Source organism: Lampetra planeri, chromosome 33 (assembly GCF_965212315.1).
Source record: "Lampetra planeri chromosome 33, kcLamPlan1.2.h2, whole genome shotgun sequence".
NCBI lineage: Eukaryota > Metazoa > Chordata > Hyperoartia > Petromyzontiformes > Petromyzontidae > Lampetra > Lampetra planeri.
The window spans coordinates 5,329,022-5,354,231 of record NC_136139.1 but is presented as its reverse complement, the minus strand read 5'-3'; the positions used below and the strand labels follow the sequence as shown (position 1 = coordinate 5,354,231).

General features: G+C 53.2%; 1 protein-coding gene across 1 annotated transcript; it reads left to right on the top strand.

The window, feature by feature from the left end:
- The first annotated feature begins 148 nt into the window (after positions 1-148).
- LOC144729835 (uncharacterized) lies at positions 149-24,299 on the top strand. The gene is made up of 17 exons (XM_078610350.1): positions 149-253; positions 994-1,141; positions 6,003-6,076; positions 6,905-7,045; positions 7,539-7,643; positions 11,666-11,731; positions 12,346-12,438; positions 13,244-13,369; positions 15,108-15,265; positions 16,007-16,268; positions 16,930-17,141; positions 17,585-17,814; positions 18,063-18,691; positions 19,140-20,611; positions 23,477-23,633; positions 23,673-23,917; positions 24,119-24,299. The coding sequence occupies exons 1-17, from the start codon at positions 149-151 to the stop codon at positions 24,297-24,299; spliced, it is 4,404 nt and encodes a 1,467-aa protein (XP_078466476.1).
- The last annotated feature ends 911 nt before the right edge of the window (positions 24,300-25,210 follow it).

Here is a 25,210-nt window from a genome sequence, read left to right as displayed (position 1 = left end):
CACGGTCACGGTTTTTTGCATCACCACCATCATCATCGTTATTTCACACCCCTCTGTGACCTTTATTCCCCTCCATTGCCCTTCAAGCCCGTACAGGTGATACAGCGCGCAGGTGAAAGGAGGGGAGGCGGAGGGGGGAGGGCCCACCATGCAGTGCCTGGTGCCGGCCAAGGGGGAGGGGGAGCTGAGTGGGGAGGGGGAGCACGTGGACATCCTGACGATCGGCTTCCTCGTGAAGGACCGATGGAAAGTGGTGAGTCCATCCAGCAGCAGCATCATCAGAAATATAATCGGCAGAATCAGTAGCAGTGGTGGAGGGCAGCATATCGTTTTGAGGATCATCATCATCACGAGCTGTAGAATCTTCCATGTCCGCTTAATCATTCTTACGAGCATCAGCAGTATCATTGTCAGTGTCATCATCACGATCACCATCGTCTTGTTCCGCTTTCTCATCAACGTCACATCATTACGAGCAGAGCCATGATCATCGTCGTTTGCAGCAGCAGTTGCATTATCTTTCTGATCATCGTGGCGACATTATAAGCTGTGTCGTTAGTAATTAGTGTCACCGACACCATCATCGGTAGCATCACCAGCACCGTCATTGTCCTCGCCATCATCATCATGATCATCCGAACGCTATTCTTTCCACATAGTTTGAAAATACTTCACCGCTGCTAGTAACGGACAACCGCTGAAATGGAGCGTCTTATACGATACGAGAGGGAGAGCCTTCATCAGAGAGGAGCAGAAAGACGGAGACAAGCAGGGACACCCCAAAGTGCTGCTGCCCAAAATATCGGTTCATCCGTCTCTCTCCATCTTTCCCCATCTCTCTTTGTCTCTCTGTCTCTCTCCGCCACTGTCTCCATTTCACTCTGTCGATCTCCGCCTCTCTCCATCTTTTTCCATCCCTCTCCATCTCTCACACAACCCCTTCCGCCTCCTGGTCTCTTTCTCCACCAACCCTCGCCCGGGTCCCTTCCCCAGTTCCGCAAAATCGGGGGCGGTGGGTTTGGCGAGATCTACGAGGCATTCGACATGCTGAGCCGCGAGAACGTCGCGCTCAAGGTGGAGTCGGCCCAGCAGCCCAAGCAGGTGCTCAAGATGGAGGTGGCCGTGCTCAAGAAACTGCAGGGTAATCCCCTCCCTCTCCCCCTCCCTCACCCTGCCTCTTCCCCTCCCTGCCTCACAACTCTCCTCACTTCTCTGCTCGGTCCCTCCTGCGTATTCCTTCACCTCTCTCCCTGTGTCTCTTCCCTGTTGTCCCCTCTCATCTCTGTCCCCACCGCTCTCCTCACCTCTCACTTGCACCTCCCCCCTCCTTGTTCTTACCTCCTCTCCTTGACTGCGTCTTCAACTCTCCCTGTCTCTATTCTCATGCATCGTTGTATCTTCACCCCTCTCCCCCTTGTCTACCTCATCGCCTCTCTCGCAATCTGCTGCAGCTCTCATCACCCCTCTCTCTGCGTGTCTCTTCATCTCTCTCTCCCTGCCTCCAAGCATCACCTAAATCTGCCGGCTTCTCCTACACCCTTGTCACCCTTTCTGCCTGGCTCTTGCCTTGCCTACTGGCTGCCAGCTTCTGTGCCTTCCTGCCTGCCTACCATCTGACTCGATTGCTTTTTTTTCGACCGACTGTCTGACTGACTCCTTGTCTGCTTGTTATTGCTGGTTGTTGTTATTGTTGGCATTATTAGTGTTGCTGAGTGTGCCCTGCACATTATTGATTCGCGCGTTACTTATTGATGTTCCGTGATTGTGTTCCCAATGGACTCGCAAAACCGCATTTTGAACCCCCTCAACCACTCACGCCTCCACCTCCCCCCACGCTCTCCCACAACCCCCTCGTCTCCCACAATCCCCTTGTCTCCCACAATCCCTCGTCTCCCTCCTCCCTAACACCGCCGCAGATCCTTCGACTGCGCTGCCGCGCGCGCAACCAGCCCTTGAGTCCGGAATCACGATTCAATTCGGGAATCAATTCCCTGTACCATCACGTCTGTCCCGTCTGTCCCGTCTGTATTGTCTCACATGCTCCATCTCCCTCATCGTACCTGTGTGCCTATACCTGTTCTCTCAGTTGCATTTCCTCTCCAATTTGTGCTCTCCCCTGCTAATTTGCCTCATCTGTTCTGCGTCGCCTGGATTGTTTATTTTTATTCTGCTGTCTTGTTCGTACTCTCTTCCGTCGACCTGGTTCGCACAATCGGTAACTCCTCTGTTCTGTGTGTCTATTTTACAGCGGCTTTCATGTTTGTACCGTCCGTCGCATCTGTCATGTCTGTACTGCCTTTCTTTTGTCTTTCATGACTCCCTCGTTTGTACTGCTTGCCTCGCTTATTTATTGTCTTGATAGGTGCACTTGAGCCGACGGTCCATCAGGGGGCATGATGGCAATTTAGATGTTGGGGCGGGTGGCAGAAGTTTCCACGAGGGTCAAAGTTGGGCACCTCGGTGGCGAGATGTTATCTGCCTCGCCTGATATACAGGAGGTCGATTCCGATATGATTGCCTTACCTGCAGTCATGATTGTGCGGTCAGTAACTGCCCATCCCATCTGTACTGCCCAGTTCCCTTCGACGCGTCACGTTCGTCTTGTACTGTGCTGTCTGTACCAAGTGTCTCGTTTGCCCTCTCCCGTCTGTTCCGACCCTTAAGACCGAAGGAATAATTTGCGTGTACTTTGCACGAATCTAAAAAACAAAACTTGATTTAGTGAGTCTATTTCGTTTAACGGCGTGAGAACCGAGGAGAACAGAATCGCGTGGTGCGTGAACAAAACCGACCTGGGGTCGTCGCCAAGATTGCAAGCGGGAAATAATGCGAAACACGTTTCTTAACTCGTTTCTTTTGGGTCGTCAGATCATTGTGGAGGGTATAATGTAAATGTTTAACCCATAAGCCTCCACCACGCGACAGAGCCAATCAAATCAAATTTTTAACGTCATGGGCAAATACGGCCTGTTCTCCTAGAACGCGTTAGTTGCGTTCCTGAAGAACACCGCGTTTTGGAAAAATCGCGTTGTCATAAATAATATATAACACAGCGTAAAGCACAGTCCACGGTAAAACGTGAGATGCGTACACAGGCTGAACAAAGACAGAGACGCGTGGGTAGCATCTGGAAGCATCCAGCAGCATCCCGCCTCGCGTGATGCTACGCCGAGGCAGCCGTTACGGCCGCTTCTTCCTGCTCGCGTGACATCGTTCTGTTCACTCGATCACGTGATATCCAATTCGCTTCCCCGTTAGAAAAAAAAAAGTGTGTCCGCTAAATACATTCGCCACGGTATATACAATTCGCGTTGTGAAAACACGTGGCGTTGTAGGAGAACAAGCTGTACGCAAATTGATTTGCTTTTGCAGCAAAAACTGGAGGAATGTCGGAAAGCGAACAAAACTTTGACAATTTTGAACACCTAGCTGGAAATTACATCCAGCATCATCAGGTGATGAACACGAAAGACGTTCAACATACATGTGTACACACACGAAAGCTTAGCTTTCGCAACGAAACACTTCCTCGAGGGTTATAGCTACAGATTGACATTATACCTACACGATCTAAGCAGAAGGCAATGACTTGTGAATCGTAATATTGGTCGTGAAAGTCTACGAATAGAAATATGTTTACGTAAATAAAACGCTGCAAGTGGAATTAAACATAATGGGAATAGAACAACCACGTTAGAGCAGAAATAATCGATTCTCATGGCACGATTCGATTATAATCAATGTAAATTGATGACCCATTATGTCGTGACATTGGCCTACTCTCCACCACCTCCTTGACTTCCCTGCCCACCCCCCTCCCCCCACCCAATGTCTCCCCATGCCCTCTCGCTCATCCTGTGCTCTGTTCACCGCTTTAATATTTAAAGGGATTGATGGATGAAGTGGGGGGGGGTGGTGAAGGGCGGGGTGTGGGTGGTTGTGGCAGGGCGCGGTGAGAGTTGAGGACATGGGATGGCATTCTCTGGGCCGTGGTGGTGGAGGAGTGGTGGGGTGGTAATGGGGCTGACGTAACACTAGACACTAGTAACCAGAGGTGGGACAAAGTCATTGTTATGCAAGTCCAAGTCGAGTCGCAAGTCATCAAATTCATGACTCGAGTCTGACTCGAGTCCAAGTCACATGACTCGAGTCCACACCTCTGCTAGTAACCGAAGACTATCCAATTAGGCAGTGCGTTAGTCACTGTGCCTTCTGCGTGCACTGCTCTGGCATGGTGTGGCTCTCTCTGGTTGCAGGGTTCCTGAAAGAACTGGTCCTGATTCAATACCGGTCGGGCTGTGATCATTTGTTTTATTTTCAAAGTTATTCCTGATTATTGTTTGAAAAATGTATATATATAGAGAGAGAGAGTACTGTATACGATATTGCTGTTGTGATATCGGCATTGTGTCGTGCGACAGAGGTACTGTGCAACGTCGCATGCCTGGACGTCGCATATCCACCCCGATCAACTGGCCGCTCGTAACCAGTGCGGTATTTTTGCACGGTGCAGTTGGAACCGTCATTTTCCACAGATGCTCACGTATCCGACATTTTCACTTGTGTGTCCGCCTAGATCACGGTCTCCAGCGAGTCGGGCGTTGCTATCATTGCACCGCGTTTCCATTAGCTCTGGCAGCGAGCATTGGCCCAAACACCCTGTGTTGGAGATTGAGCGTGGAAGATTGCCATCGTGGAAATAATGCTCAAGTAACTATACTTAGAAGCCTCGTGTATCCCACACTCGGATCACACCGTTTGGATGCCCTGCAAAGACCGTTTGTCAGCATATCAATCAATGAATCAAGTGTTTTTATTATCAGAGTTGGACTTTTATTTAGATTACATGAAAACCCCATATAGTATTTAACATGATGGGTTTTTTTTATTGTTATACAGCCATGAGTGACCAGGCTGGGCCCATAAACTTACTGCACTACAGAAACTCAGTACATTTACGGGCGGCTAATTACTGGATCCGATTCTAGAATATCAGCAATAAAGGCTTCCCAACCCCTTCCCTCCACCCAGTCATCAAACTACTTAACTAAACAATGTTTATTTTACCAGGTAAGGCCCCACTGAGCTATGTAGCTCTTTTTCAGAGGCTATCACAAATGATGGCTCAACGAAGTGGCTTATCACGTGGACATTTATAACATCCAAATACTCTAACACGCGTGTTGTTCATTCTAAATGTGGAGGGAAAAGCCAGAGGACCCGGAGAAAAATCAACGCGACCACGCAGAGAGAAACATGGAAACTCCAAATATACAGGTGTCGGGGTTGGGATTGAACCTACGACCTCCTGTATATCAGGCGAGGTAGTTAACATCTTGCTACCAAGGCGCCAAACTTTGACCCTCGTGGATAGTTCTCCCACCCGCCCCAACTTCTGAACTGTCATCATGCTCCCTGATGGACCGTCGGCTCAAGAGCTGTTAGGGAGCACCTATTAAGGCTGAGCCCCCCCGCCACCTGTGAGAGAGTGGTGTGGGGGGGCAGCACCTCGCCCGGCCGCCTGTATTGTCCCGGTGCTTATGTTTCCACAGTGGACCTCACACGTACATGCACTGTACACCACACACACGATACAAAGACAAAGGTTCCGCCGTATAACCATAACAGCCTGTTGGGGCAAGTGCTGTTATCGAGCACCTATAAAGACCGGCACGGCACACTACACGAGGGGGTGGGTGGCCAGCACCACGCCCGGCCACCTTTGTCTCCCCAGAGGCGATGTTCACACACCGCACCAGGTACTCATTTGAGGCTGAGTCGACCTAGGGGAGGCCCTTGACCACTTCAGATAATCGTCAGTGGTGTTGGCCGTGAGCGGGAATCAAACTCGGGTCGCCGAGTTTGTAGCGCAGCGCGCTAACCGCTGCACTATCACTCCCCCCACACAAGATGCACACACACGCACTCCATCGCGCGTGCTCAACCATAATCCTTTCCATCTGTCCCCCTCTCTTCATCCTCCCTCGAATCCCTCACGCCAGGTAAAGATCACGTTTGCCGTTTCATCGGATGTGGGAGAAACGACAAGTTCAACTACGTGGTGATGCAATTACAGGTGAGTGGTCAATAAACAACAACAGCAGCAATAACAATGTAAAAAAAAATTTATGTGGCCACAACGTTTGTCACTAACGACTCGGTGGACTCACCTCACCTACCGTGCCCCCTTCTTCACCCCCCCCCCACTACCACATGCCCGAATCCTCAGACCTGCTCGACCACCACTCACCACCACTTTTGCACACAAAAAATCGAATGAAGCTCCGAGGACGTAGTCAAAAAACACACACGTGGCATTGTTTTTGGAGGTAGGTAGACAGATGGGTGGCCACTTTTAATGATCAGCTGAGAGTCTGCGACCTTCTATTATTATGATCATTACGCGCATTTACCCAGGAAAGCCTCACCGAGTCTCAAGACCCTTTTGCGGAAGTATCCTGTCAAGTTTGTCGCAGCGATGTTGCTGTGTGTTATCCCAATTTAATTAATTGAATTTTGCGTTTGCATTGAGATGTTTGGCCAATGCCAGGAACATTGTATGTGTTTTAGCTGTGGGAGAAAACTGGAGAACCCAGAAGAAACCCATGCAGAGCAAGCGGAGAACAAACTTCCCACGCTTACTCACAAAGATCCCCCACATAGCCTCGAACAGAAGACTGTTGGGGGAAAGTGCACACACGCACACCAACTTACTCTCACACACACGTACACTCTCATTCACACTTTGGACAACAGTGGAAACCCATACACACCCCACGCGGAAAGGTACCCGAGTCGGGAATCGAACCCAGGCCCTTCTCGCCATGAACACAACTGTCGCCGCTGTGCCACGCTGCCGCCCTATGACCAAATGTATCTCTCCCCACCCCCGCTCCCCGTTCAGGGTCGGAACCTGGCTGACCTACGTCGGAGCCAGCCCCGCGGTACGTTCAGCCTCAGCACCACCCTGCGCCTCGGGCGCCAGATGCTGGAGGCGATCGAGAGCATTCATGCCGTGGGCTTCCTGCACCGAGACATCAAGCCCGTGAGACGCGGGGGGGGCGGGAGCGACGGAGGGGTGCGGGAAATGGTGGGGGAGGAACGTCACGTGGCCAGGGCTTAATTTCAGCTGGGTCCAGATAATATTTCCATACACCCGGCACACCACATCCAGTACACCTCTCACTATGGCTGTGGCTACTACTAGTCACGTGCCACCTACTCAAGTCTACCGGCGACGCGGAAATATATTGAGTGAGAAATTAAAATCGTGATTGTGGGGATACGTGGGAACGCTCGGGGTATTTCTCCGTGCATGTGACTATGCCTGTGTGTCCGACTCATATGAGTACCTGGTGTGGTGTGTAAACATCACCACTGGGGAGACAAAGGCGGTCGGGCGTAGTGCTGGCCACCCACCCCCTCGTTGGGTGTGCTACTCCCTAACGAGCACTTGCCCCAACAGTCTGTTAAGGCTATACAGGGGATCTTCGTGTTTTTGTTTGTTTGTGTGTGTGTGTGCTCGCGCGCTTCACCAGTCCAACTTCGCCATGGGTCGCCTGCCCAGCACCACGCACAAGTGCTTCATGCTGGACTACGGCCTGGCCCGCCAGTACACCAACTCGAGCGGGGAGGTGCGACCGGTGAGGAACGTGCCGGCCTGGCTATCTATCCACTGCCGCTCCAATGCACTCCACGGCAACGCCCACACGCTTAGAATATCGATCAGTTCAACTCAGCTCTGCGTCGGTCTCAACTGACCCGTTCGGTAAGAAGCAGATATTAATAAAAAAATTATGTATAGTCAAGAGACCAGGATGATGAGTGTGGTTTGCTAGAGTGACCCGGTCCACAAAAATTACATAAGCAAAACAAATAAAATAAAGTACAGTAATGACACAAACAGAAATATCTGTAAAAACAACCGCATCATTTGAGAAATCGAAAATGCTGCAAAAACATAAATCAATGTCAAATGTATACGTTCCCTGTAGCGTCAGTTGACTTGGGCAGATTATCTTTAGACGTATATAAGGGTGCAACGCATGGTTGAGCGAGATAGGGATAGCTTCGGGAGGCCTTTGTCTAGCCGTGGATTGATCATGGCCGATGATGATGATTATACTTAATACATGTGTAATGTAGCACTCAGAGACACTGTCTTGTTCAAGTATGTATATATATTTATTGTCTATTACGGTCTTCCCGACTCAATGGCATGTTAACGGGCAGATGTGAGTTGACTATGTACAGTGGGTAACTTTATGTAACTGATACACAACGTTCGGAGTAGCAGCTACGGCAACGATATATAATCTCCCCCTGGTCTTCCAAGACGATAAGGCGACCCGCTCCCAGACGGAGAGGACGATCCACTCCTAGATGACGACAGCGACGGCGGCCCAACTTCGAATCCCCACAGCAGCCCTGAGCCTCACTCCGCGCTGCCTTTTATCTCCCCCTCCAGCTCAGCCACGCCCCTCGACTCAGCCACGCCCCGTTTCCAGAACTCTCTCTCTCGCCTCATTTGACCCTGCCTGTCACTGTCGCTTCAACTATTATTTACGGTCACTAGGCCCCGTATTGTCCTTACACATGCTTAAGTATTGATGAAGGGGTGGTGGTGCAGTAAAACCAGCGACCAGAGTTCAATTCCATGCCGTGGGTAACACGAGTGGTGAGCGATATCTGAATCTGGTCCTGGGTTCTCTCATCACTCCCTATCACAAACTCACACTGACCAGCGTGGCGAAGTTATGACCAAACAACCGCCACAACAAACGTGGTGGATTGACGGAAGGGCTTGTGTAAGTGTTTTAACTCACGGCTGGGAACGTGTTAATTTAAATTGGTTCTAGTTTGCGTCTGTTGTTAGCGTTGAAGAGTTTGCTCGCGGTGAGCGTGGCGTTTCTCTTGCAAGTCGCCGGGAGTGTGTGTGTGTCAGTCGCTGGGTTTCCAATTCACTATTTTCAATTCAAATAAGTGGCGATTAATCAAAAAAAATCTACAGGACAGGCAAGAATGTACACGTCCTTCCAAAAAAACGTTTTCTGCTCGAGAAGACATTTAAAAAAGAAAACCTACGTGTCCTTCACACAGTCGAATGAATGCGCATAGGATACGGCGAATGAGATTTAACGGGAAATCAAACGGGAAATCAGATGTACGTGACAAGTTCCGTCCAATCGCAGTCATAGTGAGGACTCTGCTGACCAAACGATTTGTAAATCATGGCCAATGTTGAGACCTTTTAGTGGCCACAATGGAGTAATAATCCTCTTTTGAAAACAACGTGAGACTCGATTTACATATTGTAGTTATATTTGAAGGAGCTCGGTTATTAACTCCTACTTCTTAACGAACACCAGCCAAGTTTCCGTTCATGGATTCGTACACGCATTGAGTCGTGTATGTGAGAACTGATTGTTTACATTATAAATACGGATGATTTTCTCATGATACATTTAGGCTAAGGGTGCTAAAGCTGTATAAATAAGACACAAAATAACCCAGATAGACTGAAGTGAGACGATAAAAATGCGAGAAAAAATTATTGATGACCATTAAAATCTTAACACGAATTCATCAAATCGACGTGGATGGTGAATTGTTACAATTGTGAATGCCATGGGGTACTGACGGCAATTGCCAACCGATAAGTCACACAATGTACGACGGTACATCCATTTTTTTAAATATATTTACAATTGCTGCCCAAATCTGGGCAAATCAGAAGCATGAAAACTACCAGATAAAATCACAGACGTGTGTTCAATATCGCTACACCGGCGGTTGCGTGCCGTGTGTATCAATCACTCCGCGCTAAAAACGCACCTAATGTAGCGAGCCTTTCTTTAAATGAACTGCACAGATCTCCGTCACTCTCGCGTCACTGCCGTGCCAAGCTGCCATCCTCGCTCAGACTAAATGCATTGCGGGTGACGAACGCCCTGTGGTTGCCCGTTGTGCGTCGTGGTGTTTGTGGAAAACCCAGCACACAAGGGGTGGGGGGGCAGTGGGAGGGCTTTGACAGCAGTGGGCGCCCCCAGGCGTTGCGGCACTGCAGTGTCCTTGACTCAAAGCGCAGCAGCAGCCCCACCTCACTCACTGCACCGAGCCAACCCCCACCCACCCCCCCGCCTACCACCCCCAACACAACCGTCACTCTCAGTACATGCCTCTGGCAGCCAGCACCCACGTCACAGACACCACCCAAAGACAAAGATCCCCCGTGTAGCCTTTTAACGGACTGTCGGGGGACAAGTGCGGTTAGCGAGCATATTTTAAGGTCGGTACGGTACGCAACGGGGTGTGTGTGGGGGGGGGGGTTGGCCAGCACCACCATTTAAGGCCGAGTCGACCTCGGGGAGGCCCAGAACCGGTTCAGATAAAGCATCAATGCTATTGGCCCGTGAGCGGGAATTGAATTCGGGACGCCAGATTTTGTTGCGCAGTGCGCTAAGCACTGCACTGCCACTCCCCACAAGACACTCGTGTACATGCCTATGCATCGACACACACACAGACACATACGTGCACGTGCACACATACAGACGCCTTTAAATCCACACGCATGCATATACAATGACCTACACACATACCTACTATGCCCACGCAATGACTTACACGCACAAAAGCATATCATGCCTTTGCACACACCCACACATCCACACACATGTAGTTGCTGCACACACTTACATATATGAGCTCACACAGTGATCTACACGCTCGGGACTCATTGCTTAAAGAGAGGGTCCTTCCCTATTACGTCTGGCAGTGAACCAGCATCGATTCCAAGAAGGCTGATCCTGCTGGTGAGACACCATATGTCGAAACCGGTCCAGAGTGTTATTGTACTGAATCGATGAGGCTGAAATGATGCACTCCCAGAAGGCCGTTAGGCCGATGGGTTCTGGAGAAGCACACTTTTACTTTTTTTCACATGGAGAGACATATCTGTGAAGGAGTCGTTATTATCCGCTTGTCAATTTTGTTACGCACACATGCATCCGTGAACACGTGCACATGCGATGACCTACACGCGTGCGTACACACACACCATGTGTGCGCGAACATAGGCCTCTCGCACAGACACACACAAAACGTATCCACTCTTATCTCGCACACACACACACACGCGCATCCAAACACCGCCCATGCACATCCACACTCACTCACCCACCCACCCTCACCCACCCACCTCTGCCACACAGAGGTTACAAATTGGCTGCTACTGCTGCTGCTGATTTAGCATTTTTTTTTTTACAGCTCAATGTCTCAGCCAATTCTGCCTCATCACAAATGAGCAAACACTCTGGCACTTGTCCTTACAATGCTGCTATGCTGCTGTGTGCGGCTGCACGCGCGCGTGCTATGTGTGTGTGCTGTGTTGTGTTGCCTATGTGGTCACGGACACGAGAAAATGTACGCAATCTTGTTTATTGTGTATTGGCTCCATCACTGCCCTTTTCTGTAATCTCCATTAAACCTCATCATGTCGACGACGACCATGTGAGTGCTGTCGGTATATGTATGATCTTTGATGATGAGAACGATTTAACTGTTATGGATGATGATGATGATGTTGAGGATGTGAGTGCTGTAACTAAAATAATTATCTTTGGGGATGATGATGCTGATGTATGTTACCCTTGTTGTTGTGTAGCCCCGTGCTGTGGCTGGCTTCCGAGGCACCGTGCGCTACGCGTCCATCAACGCTCACAGGAACAAGGCAAGTTAGACTCAGGGTTTGAGCTCGGGCTAGTTTAGAACGACCCGCGACTTACTATCACACAGCCCGCAACTTCATATCACACAGCCCGTGGCCTACAGTGAGGGAAACAAGTATTTGATCCACTGCTGATTTTGCACGTTCATTAAAATGCAATCAATTTATAACTTTTTTGACATGCGTTTTTCTGGATTTTGTTGTTGTTATTCTGTCTCTCACTGTTCAAATAAACCTACCATTAAAATTATAGACTGATAATTTCTTTGTCAGTGGGCAAACGTACAAAATCAGCAGGGGATCAAATACTTTTTCCCTCACTGTATATGAGCACTACAGTACCCGAGTTCATTTCCCGAACGCATAGCTAACAACAGTGGCAATTATCTGAAACGGCCTTGGGCCTCCCCTAGGTCAACTCTGCCTTGGATGACGTGTCACCATCAGCACTTGAAGAGACAAGGCGGTCGGGCGTGAGGCTGGCCACACCATCCCTTTGTGGATTGTGCTGGCCTTAAAACAAGCGCTCGCTTTTAAAGCATTTGCCCCAACAGTCTCCATTGTTACGTGAGAGATCGTTGTCTTTGCGTGTGTGTGAATTCACGGTGTTTCAATAGGAAATGGGACGCCATGATGACCTTTGGTCCCTGTTCTACATGCTGGTGGAGTTCACGGTCGGCCAGCTCCCATGGAGGAAAATCAAGGACAAGGTTTGTGTCCCAACGTTCGAGGGTAATCGGGATAATTCCGTTCGTCCTGTCGGCCAGAGAGTGAATTGATGCCACCCAGGCCGATTGAAGCGACTTTGGAAGTAGTTCTCCGACGTCATCTCCTGGGAACTGTTGCCCGACTCAGGATGTTTCACTGCTCCTTGCGACAAGTTTTGAAATGGGAATTTCCTTTGTCGCGTGGCATCGTGGCAATATGACAAATCAAATGCGATTCGGGGGGGGGGAAATAATACAATTCAGATGGTAAAATAAATATGTGTCGAAAGGGACCGCTGAAACGATACGCTTGGTTAAATCGTTTTCAGAGGTGGCCACCATTCGACGGGGATGATCACAAAGGGGCGAGTTTTGTCCATCGGCCACTTGGTTCCCCCCCCCCCAAAAAACCTCATCTAGGTGCCTCGCATTCTACCGACCAAAGTGGAATGGTGATGATCGTAATAATAATACAGAATGCTTAAAAAATGCTTTTTTAACACTTCTGAGAATTTGCAACAATACCACAAGCAATGTGCCTCCGGGCTCTGGAGACCACCTGGAGAAGATTTCATGCGTGCGTTGACAATGATGGCGAGCGAGTGGAGACTCTTTGACTTTTTTAAGCTATTAACATTTTGTTATCATGTGACGGTGTATTATCCGTTATTTTTCCATTAAAAACGATAGTCCCATTTAAGTGTTACACATTTTTTGACGCACCCTGTATTATTCATTCTACTAAAAACTCCAGCAATGGTGACAATGATGACAAACGGGGGAGATCTTTGTCTCTTGGCGTCTGTAGGAACAGGTCGGCCTCATCAAGGAGCGATACGATCACCGGCTGCTCCTGCGCCACATGCCCACCGACTTCCACATTTTCCTGGACCACGTATCCACCCTGGACTACTGCACCCGCCCCAATTACCAGGCAGGGCGATCCCCCCCCCCCCGCCTTCCCGCAAGACACGTGGATGGGGCAAAGGGGGGCAGGGGGCCGTGGACGGCAGTGGAGTTATGAACGCAAAACGTTAGGCGGCCATATAACTTGGCCATGGCGAGGCAAATTGTTGGTTGGCAGAGCATTCATTCCCCCGAACCGCCAATTAGCATGATTGGCTATATGCGGTGCGAAGGAAGTTCAACAACATACATACTTATCAACCAGACCCAAGTATAAACACTAATAATACTAACCAACCAGACCGAAGTATGAACGTTAACCATACTAAACAACCAGACCCTAACACGAGCACTATCCACATTGGCCGTAGGCATATAATTCACCTTCCTTTGAGGAATTGTCATGAGTCAATGTCACGATTCGATTCAAGAATGAATAGTTTTTGTCTTATTTGTTCAACCTCATTCCGTTTTGTTTGTATTGTCCGTCTAGTCGGCACAGTCTAATGTGCATTGTCCGTCTAGTTCTTTCCATTCGACTGAACGCCACCGCTGGAATCGACTGCTCAATTTTGATCGGTGCTCCCTATCAGAAATCGTTTCATCTCCACCGCTTGGTGGCAGGTGGGTGGGGAAGATACATTTTTACACCGAAAACACGTGGGGACACTCACTCAGTGTTCGCTGGAGCGCGACTTGGGGCAGGTAACAGTGGCTCCCTATCAGAAATCGTTTCATCGCCACCGCTTGGTGGCAGGTGGGTGGGGAAGATACATTTTTACACCGAAAACACGTGGGGACACTCACTCAGTGTTCGCTGGAGCGCGACTTGGGGCAGGTAACAGTGGCTCCCTGTACTTGCTGTGGCCAGTGCTGTCGGCGAGCAACCTGTTTAGGCCGATGCGGCGCTCTGCGAGCGGTGTTTGTGAGGCCAGCACCGCCAGTATTTTAGGCCGCCTGCTCATCGCGGGACACCAGGTGCATCGCTTGCAAGGCGAGACCACGACAGCCCACAGTACACCAAGTACGAGCAATGTTTATTTTTGATCTGCGGCAAGATCACGGGGCGTCGTGGACAGGAATCAAGCTTTTGGAGTTTAGGAATCCGTGTGTGCACACAGATACACATACAGAGATCTCCCGCATCGCCTTTTCACAGACTGATAATTGGTTCTTTACCCTTCTATCTGGCAACAAAACTGACACCTTTTTTTTTTTTCACAGACTGTTCGGGCAATAACTGTCAGCGAGCACCTATGAAGGCCAACATGGCACACGAGGGGGGTGGTTGGCCAGCACCACAGCCGGCCGTCTTTGTATCCCCAGTGGCATTGTTTACTCATTTAGTCAATCACAGATGTAATAATGTAATATTTAGCATTTTTTCCTTCAAGCGTCTGTCCCCATTTAATAAACTTCATTTGTCTGTCAGTCGCAGCAGCTGAGTAATTGACATCGTAGACATTTGAGCGTGGCTCATATTGACCACAAGGGTCCAGGGACCTATGGTATTGCTGATGAGCTACCTACGTTTAACTAAAATAATTGTCGATAAAAAAAACATCGCTTTTTTACTTAAAAAAATGCGTGATGTAAGTGTTGATATGAGCACGTATGTTGAACTATGTTCGCACCGTACATCGCCAACCGTGCTAATCAGCGGTGTGTGTGGCTTTGCATTTGTGTGTCTCTGTCCATCACCGCCGGTACCACCACCACCAATATTGCCACCGCCACCGCCACAACCGCCACCACTGGCTGTGCAGCTGCTGATGTCGGTGTTTGAGCACAGCATGCGCGAGCGCAGCATCACCGAGAACGAGCCGTACGACTGGGAGAAGGGAGGCCTCGAGGAGTCGCTGGCCAGCACCACCACCTCCACACCGCCGCACCACTTCACCCGTCAGACCGCCGCGATGTTCGGGTGAGGCCCCCGCGGCGACGGTCGGCAGCGGTGAGGCGAGGGCGGCCGGGGCGGGCGATGTTGGTGTGAGGGCCGTGCGATTTCCTGCAACTCCCCCCCTCCCCCCCCACAACTATTTATCGTGTCAGCCAATCATTGAAATGGGTAAATGGTAAATATTTTGTGTACATATACAGGGTCATCCTCTGCGCACTGCAGTCTCTAATAACACAACTGAATCATCTCAGTTGCATTGTCTTTGCACTGTTCACCTTTTGGCATTCTCTGGTCTGACACCGGTGAGACGAGGCCATAAGGAAGGCTGTCTCTGGTGTAGGCCAATCAGTTTCAAAGACAATGCAATACATGTTTGTTTGCATGTCCACCACAAGTACGTGCAGTGAATGCGGACTTGATTCCTTGCAAAAGGTTTCTATTTGGTGTTTGAACATCTCAACACCTCCTGTTTTATTGCCAGAAAGAGTTAAAACCTCTTCTTATTTTTCATACTATGAATCATCTCAGTCCACATCTTCATTCACACGTTCATGCCGTCTCGTAACAGTCGGGTGTGCATTGGGTTTGGGCATTCGTCGTAGTCGCCGTCAAGCTCGAGGCTTCTCGTCCACCGAAATAAAAAAAATCGACGCTTCCTAGGCACATATATTTCACTGCCGATTTCTGCAACAAAAACAACTGCCGGCCCCAGGAGTCTGTACGGCCGTTCAGGGCAAAACCTTTGCGTGGGTGTGCGCGTCGCAGCATTGCGGGGACACCCCAGCCCGGTGCGGACGTTCTGCGCGAGAACACGGACGAGGTCCTGCAGGACGAGCATCTGAGCGACCAGGACAACCTTGGGGGCGGTGGCGGCGTCGTCGGGGGGGCGGCCCAGCCCGGCGGGCCCCCACCAAGGGGGGCCGAGGCCGGCGGGCCGCACCTGCCTCACATGGCCTTCAACTTGGAGGCCGAGACGTGGGATGAGACGGACTTCAACCGCAACCGCCTGCGCATCAACATCTGCAAGGCGAGCCGAAGCGTGATGCCTGCTCGCTCGCTCGCTCGCTCACTCACTCGTGTGCTCACTCACATGCTCACTCACTCGTGTGCTCACTCACATGCTCGCTTGTTCACTCGTGTGCTCGCCCACATACTCGCTCACATGCTCGCTTCCTCGTGAGCTCACTCACCTTTTCGTTCAATCTTCCACCTGCTCACTCGCCAACCTACTCACACACTCACTCGCACATCCACTCATTTACGTGATCATTCCGTCTGCCAGCTACTCATTCAATCATTTACTCATCCTACACCTCATGTTATTTTACATTTATAGAGAGCGCCTTTGTTTAAGGCGCTTAGAACATTTTTTTAAAAACGTATAAATAAATGATTGAGATGGCAGGGGCATGCAAGGAATGAGGAATGGGTGTATGGGAGGGGAGGGGAGGGAAGAAATGGAAGGGTCGGCGGGGGTAAGCAAGGGGAAGAGAATGGGCAATGGAGAAGAGGTGAGCATGTGAGCTTTAAGAGAGGAACGGAAAGGAGGTTGAGGAGGAGGACTCCTTAACGCACTCAAGCACTCAACCGTCCACTCAACCCATTGAATAATTCACCTGCCCATTCACTCATTCACTCACTGCACCACTCACTCGCTCACCCGCCCCTGTGACCGTTGTTGACTGCAGACGCAGTGTGGCACAGAGGAGGACCATAGCCCCGGCGGGGTGTGTGGCTCGCCGCTGGCGCGCGCTCAGCTCGAAGCCGTGCTGCGGGACCGGCTGCCGGGTGAGCGGCCGCTCAGCTGGAAGCTCGTCGGCCTCAACGGGCCCGACTCGGCCGAGCGCTACCTCCTCGCGTCGCTGCAGGCGGCGCGCGCCGACTGTGCCGCCGAGGCGAGGTGAGACCCACGGCGGCGGTGGTCCTTGTCAACGAGCGCCCACTCATCGCTGGGGGCCGCCACGCTCTCATCCGGAGCAGAGTGGCAGATCCTGTCATCTGCGCTTGCCTCTGAAAGTTGTTGTCCATACGGTTAAATGCAAATGTAAAATAAATTTGCCCTGGTGCAGATCGGGAGGGGGGGGTTTTCCTTTATCAAGAAAGGGAACCGCAACCATTGTAGCAACTCCTCAGGTGTGCCTGCCAGGGTTATCCGACATCGCCTCGTGGAGCCCCAATGTGATTTCTGCCTGGGACCATCTTGTACGGACAGCATATTCTCTCCCTGTCTGCTCCAGTAGAGGATGCCACACAGAGAGACAACCACACACACACACAGAGGAGTAGCCCAGCTGAAATCCTCAATGACAACTTCCTTTCTCTCTCGTGCCATTTTTACTGCAGGGGTGCGACTGCGCAGGATGATCGGGGTGCAGCGCTCCACGGCTCCGGGTCAGCGTCGGCAGCAGGGGCGGGGTCGGGGTCAGGGGCAGGCCCAGGCTCGGCAGGGCACGCGGAGCGGAGGGCTGGCGGGGGATCGTCGCGCGTGGCCTCGCTCGGCGACGCCGTCGCCCACGGACGCGGAAAGTCCAGCATCGAGGCCACAGCGGCTGCGGTGCCACCCAGAAGCGAAGGTGACCGCTGAATATATTTCGATTATTTTATGGCAGCGAACTTTATCTTATTCATACTGGTGTGGGTTATTGGCGCTATTGCTGGAGACGATACTGTGGTGTAGCTATTGAGCCTGCAACTGCACAGGGTCCAGAAAGGAGCATGGGCCACGGCAACTACGCCACACCACTAAACCCATTGTTCACATTTATCCATGAAAATAACTCTGTCAAAACATAAATCATTATTATTCCATGTGCATGTGCAGGCGAGGCCGTGTCAGGCCCCACCGGCGCGGGCGGCGCTGGTGCCGGTGGGGCCGCCTCTCCGGAGCAGGCGAACCCCAGCAGTGGCTTCGTGTCGGTGTGTGGCGGTGCCCCCAGCGACGACTGGGTGCTCGTCGACAAGGAGGGCGAACTCCGCGACTTCCTTCCGATCTCCGGTGCCGGCAGAGCGCAGCCCGCCTCCGCCGGCGCCGCTGCCCCCTCGCCATCCGGCCCCGCCGGGAGCGGCGCGGGCCCCGAGCGAGACGTCCGGCGGCCGCTCGTTTGCACGGAGCCGAGCGAGGACGAGGAGGAGCCCGAGGTGCTGCACGTCTCCGACGAGGACCGAGACTCGCCAGGCAACGGGGGGCGGCGGGAAGCCACGTCGGGGTCTGCCACGTCGGACAGGGGTTCCCGGGAGGGCCAGGGTTCAGGGGAGGAGAGAGGGGCAAGGGCGGCGGTGGCGGCTGCGGCCGGCGGGCTGGTGTGGCGGCTGAGCGCGTACCCGGAGCTCAAGTCCACGCTGGAACGGAGTCGCACCACGCTCGGGGTTTTCTACTCGGCACGAGGGTTCGACCCGGCGGGGGCGGCCGACAGGGCCGGGTGGAGGGCGATGGGAGTGCCGCCCGGGCAGGTCGGTAGAGAGGGAACGGGGAGGGGAGGGCGCGAGAGGTGGTGTGTGAGAGAGGAGGAATAAAAGGAGGGACCCCAGAGAGAGAGGGTGAATGAGAGAATGTGAGAGATGGAATGGGTGAGAGACACAATGAGGGGTGAATTAATCAGGCAATGAGTGAAAGAACAAAAGTGAATGTATGATAGAGGTGTGAGCGATACAATCAAAGAATGAGTAATAGATAAATAAGAATCAGAGATGACTGGTCTTATGTCATCGACCTCGCTACACTTAAGAATTCGGTTTAATCACGGGTGGCTACAAACCAGTATTCAAGGCCAGGATCTCAGCAATGCTGGCTCGGCACTTTAACACTCTTGACCACATGGCCATCTCTCGGCTCAACCATTTACAAGCCGTGCCCTGCTCTTCTCCTTGCTGCTTGTTTCCCCCCCCCCCCCCCCCACAGGTGTCCGACATGCGCACACCGCTGGCCGCGATGCGCGCATCCTCCAGCCTGGAATTCGTGTCCCACCCTGGCGGCAGTGGCACGGTCACGGAACGCCACCGCGGGCCGTGCGGCCTAGAAGCGGCGCTCGCGGCCGAGGTGCCCCGCTCACTGGCCCTGCTCTCCGACCACGGCGACGGCAGCCGCTCCGAGCGCCGCTCGTCCCGCGCCAGCGGCCGCAGCAACGGCGCCATCGACGCCGAGCGGCGGAACGGCGAATCGCTCGGGGCGAGGATCGCCAGCGCCGCCACCGCCACCGCCACCTTCGTCACCGCCGCCGTAAACCTGCCCGCCGGTTCTGGAGGCCGAGCTGCCGTGGCGGCGGCGTCGGGCCGCACGGCCGTCCCCGCGGAAGACGGCGAGCGCTTCCGCTCGTCCACCATCAAGGCGGACGCGGACGACGAGGAGGGCTCGCGCACGCTCGTCACGTTCTCGCCGGGCGACGCGCGGGGCGCCCGCTCGCTAGGCGCCGCCCTCGACTCGACGGCGCACGACCAGGAGGCCGGGGCCGGCGCCACCGCTGGGGCGCTCACGCCGCATGATAAACCGTGGGCGCCGGGGCCGCTGGCGGCTGCCATCGAGCTGGAGGTGCCCGGCAGGGACGAACAGAGGGGCGGTTCACCGACACTGTCCCGGGCGGCGCTGCAGCCGGGAGGGCCCGCTGGTGCTGCCGAGAGGCTGCTGCGGCGGCGGGGCAGCGCGCAGGCGGCCGGGCGTGCCTTCAGCCCCGAGAGGGTGCAAGCGTCACCCCCACACTCCCCGCAGCAGCAACGCAAGGACACGACGATGATGGCAATGGCTACGATGTCGTCGCAGGCGGAGCTGCGCCGCAGCTTCGAGGGCGAGTCCAAGAGGGAAACGCTCGCCGTGGTGCCGTCGTCGTTGGCGTTGAGGCCCAGCGTGAGACCGTGCCGCGACGGAGGGCCATACTACGGCGCCAGCATCTCCTTGCGCGCCGGCCTCGTCGACTCGGTCACCACGGCGGCCATGACGACTGTTACGGCCGTGGCGGCGGCAGCGGCGGCCTCCAAGAAGAGCCACATCCCCGTGCCGGTGACGCACAAGGAGGACGGCGCCGCCCTGCAGCTGGCGTCGGCGAAGGACAAGCTGTTCCAGCGGCGCCTGCACCCCGTCGATCTGTCGCGCTTGCTCGCCGGCAAGAGGCAGGGCCCCTTCAGGGCCATCCTGCTGCCGTGCGGGCCCGCCGACAAGGCGGGGGCCGATGAGAAGGCCGGCGGGCAGGCGAGCCGCCGGGAGGAAGCAAAGGCCGGCGACGAGAGGGAGGAGAGTGGCAGCCCGCCGCGGTCGCCCACGTGGAGGAGCAAGATCCCGCGGCCCGTGTCGGTGATGGCTGGGAGCCTGCCTGGGTCGGGGCCGGCCACGCCGCAGCAGTCCCCCACGCGCACACCCACCAAATCGGCCTTCGAGGCCAGGTGAGCTGTTGAGTGAAAGTGTCGGGCGGATGTACGTATATTGATTAGCCTACCGGTTATCGGTTAATCGGCCAACTGGATAACGCCAGAAGAGTTTGAGGGAAAACGTTTCACTTCCAGTGTGTGCTGTGATCAAGATTATAATGGACTACTTTTGACAAGGTACTTTTTTGGCAAGTTACTTTTCTTTTTTACCAGGTAAGGCCCACTGAGGTATGTAGCTCAAATGATAGCCCAATAAATTGGCTTATAACGTGGACATTTATCGCAGCCAAATCCTCTAAATGCATGTTTCTCATGTGGAGGGACAAAGCGGAGGACCCGGAGAAAAATCCACACAACCATGGGTAGAACACGCAAACTCCAAATATCCAGGCGTCAGGGTCAGGATCGAACCCCCGCACAACATCCTGTATACCAGGCGAGGAAGTTCTCGTCACCGTGATGATGGGGCAGGGCCTGGTGACATCATTGGCATGGCTTGCAGGGGTGTTTCGTGCCTTCACGGGAAGGATGTGGATGACGAGTGCGTTTTTTAAAAAAGGGACCCAAGTAGTCGGCTACTGTTAAAAAAAGAAAAAGTAGTCCATTATAATCTTGATCACGTAATTGACGAGGTTAACGAATCACCCCAGCTCTACATGTATAATGTTCTGCAGAAAAAGCCCCATTATTAATTTAATTCCAGAATGTCCACCTACAAACTGCTGGGGCACGTTGTGAGGTCACGAACCTGCCCGTGGCCCTCCGAGACGCTATTTCACGCGTAGTTCATGCCCGACAATGACACACGCCTACCTCGTACATTCGCTACCCCGTCACTCTCTCCCTTCGCGTTGTCAAAACGCACGCGCTCTGGTGCTCACTCATTTAGCTCCCACCTGGCCCACAGATGGCAGTGAAGTAAGTGGTGGACGTCGAGCTGTTAGTTGATGCCATTAAATTCGTTTTGCCTGCTCCGGTCAGGCCCACTTCCAGAACACGAAGCTGCATTTTGTAAAAAAAAAAAAGATAGCAGCATCTTGCTCATTTGTACTACTTTTAATTCTTTACTTATAAATTGGCATGATGGACAAATACATGTCTTCAGTAAATCAATACTGCTATCAATACTGTTATATTTGATGGAATGGTGCTCTTTGAGCTCAAGAATTTACTGGTTAACGAGAGCGCAGACATTAGCCCGTCAATGAACCCGGATTGTTGGAACGCAATTTCACATCGCAAACCCCGATTTGCTGCGTATATGAGAGATCGTGAGTGGAGACTTTTTAACGCGTATAAAAATGCGTGTCGAGTGATTATAGCTCATCGCACTCTAGCCCCCCGAGTTTGATTCCCCGCCATGGCAAAAAAATCGGTGGCGAGTGACAATGTATTTATGTGTGTAGTGACGCCAACACACGCTGTACTTTACTTGGAACCTTTCATTCGGACACAGCACTATATCCAGGCCCGGGCTTCATTCTTGGTGCTTGAACTCCGTTTCCTCTCCAACTGTCCCCTCCCCTTGTGCTATCCCCTTTTATATTCCCCGGGCCCCCTTTCTGGAAGCCTCGCTCGCCCCACTCCCTTCAGCCAATCCTCGTCCCCCTCCTCCAATGGTTGTCAACCGTCGACCCTACAGTCAACCCTCGTTTCCCGCCTTTTACGTTTTCATCTTTCCTCCAATCCCTTTGAATCTCATCTCCTGACCAATCGACTTTGAGGCCTCCCTGCACCAATCAGAGGCCTCGATTGTCTTCTTGACTGTCCGTTCGCATGTGTAATAATATTAAAGCTTCTGGTTACACCCGACTTCTCCCTCTCTCTCTCGCTCGCGGATGGCGTGTTGTTCTCCGCGAGTTGCGCTGCCCCGCGCCACGTGGCGCTCACCCACCCTCCACCTCGCCGCTGGCTGGCGGCGTGCTGAGAGCGGGCGGTGGCTGGGTGGACGAGCCGCCACGTGGTCGATGGAGATGGCTGGGCAGCAGCGACGTGTAGCTCCTTCTTGAATCTTCAATCACCGACCCCGAATGTAACACTGCCCCCGCTTATATTCCGTTTGCGGGGCTAAGCCCCGCCTCTGGCCACGCCCCTCCTGGAACCTTCTAGAAGGTTCTAGAAGGTTCCAGCAGCTTCCCGGCTAGCTCCTCCCATTAATCTTTCCCTTAGATATAACCCGTCCAACAGATAAGACGTAAAGGTAAGAATCGACCAAACAGGAGATGGCGCTCTATCATTACACATGTACGCTTGTGTCAGGTAAGTGGTCTGTTGCCTCGCTCATGACATATGCTATATTTATATTTATAGTGACTTGCTTACCCTTTTTTTGCATCGTTTGTTGCAACTTGCTGACCTGTTTGGACAAAAGAGCTTCATAGCTCATCGGATTGCTCCGGTCTAAATAAAGATTCAGATTCTGACATCTTAACCAACCTGCACAGATGAGCAAGTGTGGACAAGCAGCCCCTATGAACGACACTGCCCCCACACAGTCCTTCATCCAGCAGTGGATTAATAACATTCTATAAAATATGATTTTCGTTAGAATTCCTGTGTGTGCGTTTTCTGACCATCCAACCCCTCCTCCCAAGAGCTATCACGATTCAGGTTCGTGATAGGATTCCAGACCGCTCTATTTCATAGTGTGGTGAATTGTAGCATCCCCAGTGACTTTAAGCAATGCATTGATGCGTAACAAAATAGTCCTTGGCATCATTGTTCAGACTATCGGTGACGAAATGCATTGAACTGACCAAACGTCACAAAACAGGGCGTGCCCGAAGGTAACGCCTGAGATTCAGATTCTGTCTCTGCTGCTTGTTGGCGACGGTCGACTAAACTCCACCGTTGCTGCCGTTAACCACCCGCACGGCGCAGGTCCCCGCAGTCCCCCCGGAGCCCCCAGTCGTCCCCCAAGAGCCTGCGGGGTGGCCCTGGGGGCCTCTTCTCGCGCCGCTTGCACCGCTCCCCCCAGCGCAGCTCCTCGCTGCCCCCGTGCAGCCGCGCCGCCAAGCACCACTCGCCGACGGGACGCGCCACCGCCGCCGCCGCTACCGCCGCCGCCTTCCAACAGCAGCAGCAGCACCGCACAGTGACCACCGCCGCGTCGGGGCACTCGTCCTGCTGCGGGCCGCCGGTGACCACCGGGGGCCCGGCGGCGGCGATCGCCGGCCTTTCGTCGCCGCACCGCTACCGGCTGAGCGCGCTCGTGTCACCGCGCCACGGCCGACAGCTGCAGGCGCACGTCGCGGGGCTGCTGTCGCCGCGACACGGTGCCTCGCTGGCATTCCGGGATCGCGAGCGGGAAGCGACGGCCAGGTCCGTGTCCCCGTCTTCGCCCTGTCAACAGCAGCAGCAGCAACAGCAGCAACAGCAGCAACAGCAGCAGCAACGTCAGCAGCAGCGACAGCAGCAGCGCCAGCAGCAGCACAGCCTGCGCAGCTCACTGCTCAGCACGCACAAGTTCAGCCGCGAGTTTGCTGCCGTTTCGGGACTGGTGTCGCCACGCCACCTGGTCAGCGGCGGGGTCGGAGGCTTCAGGGTGACCTCGCGCAGGGCTCCGATGGCCACCGCCGCCGCCGCCACCAGCACCACCGCCGGCACCGGCAGCGCCAGCCAGCTGCTCATGCGTGCTCAGGAGTCGCCCACCCACAAGATGGGCGACGCGGCGGGCGCCGACCTCACTGGGCTCAGCAGGTGACGCAGTGGCACAGCGCCGCCACGGGAAGAGAAGTTGCCGTTCGCCCGGGGTCGGTTCCGCTGTCGGGCAGAGCGCAAGCAAGCGCAAGCTTGAAGTGAAATTGAGAAGTGAATACATTGATAACGTCAAGAGGAGCATGGCGAGCGTGAGGTGGCGTGAGCTCGGCACTGCCCGGTGGGGCGATGGCTAGCACGGATCGGATGGGATGTGCGATGGAAATTGCGGTCGAAGTCGGCTGCGGTATTCCAACCACGGCGTCTGAAGGGAGGCGTGGGGATGGGAAAGGGACGGTGCGGCCCAGGCAGAGATGCACGTCAGGTTTTCATCCGGGCCGGCGAGGAAGCCTGGGGAAAGATGCGGTTTAATGTGCAAACGGTGAAACGCAACCAACAGCTCAAACGCCAACAATCAGACCAAACAGCGTTGCACGGAGACGGGCAGCAGCGTACAAGGGGCAGACCACATGCGTCTCGACAGACAGATCTACACAGAAATCATTGTACGCACATAAGAGATACATCCACGCACACACACAAATATATATACACAAACACTGACGTGCAAATGTGTGTGCACACACTTTTACACACAGGCACAACTACGCACACATTCAAACCTCGCTCGCACGCAGCTGAACAAACAAAAATGTGTTTCGACTCATGAAGGCGTCTGACAAAAGGTGGACGGAGAGTTGAATTCTCGTCAATCGGGCTCCCCCTGCCACCCTTTGCGTAAATCACCAAGAACAAAGCAATAACTAAATAAGGAAATACCAAGGGAAGGCGAGGGGGTAGGGGGGGGTTGCCCTGCCCCATGTCCCCCATCCTCAGCCTAACTCCCACACGGGTGTGAATGCTGTGTATCTGTCAATGCCATCATGCGGTACACACACGTATACAAACTCGTATATA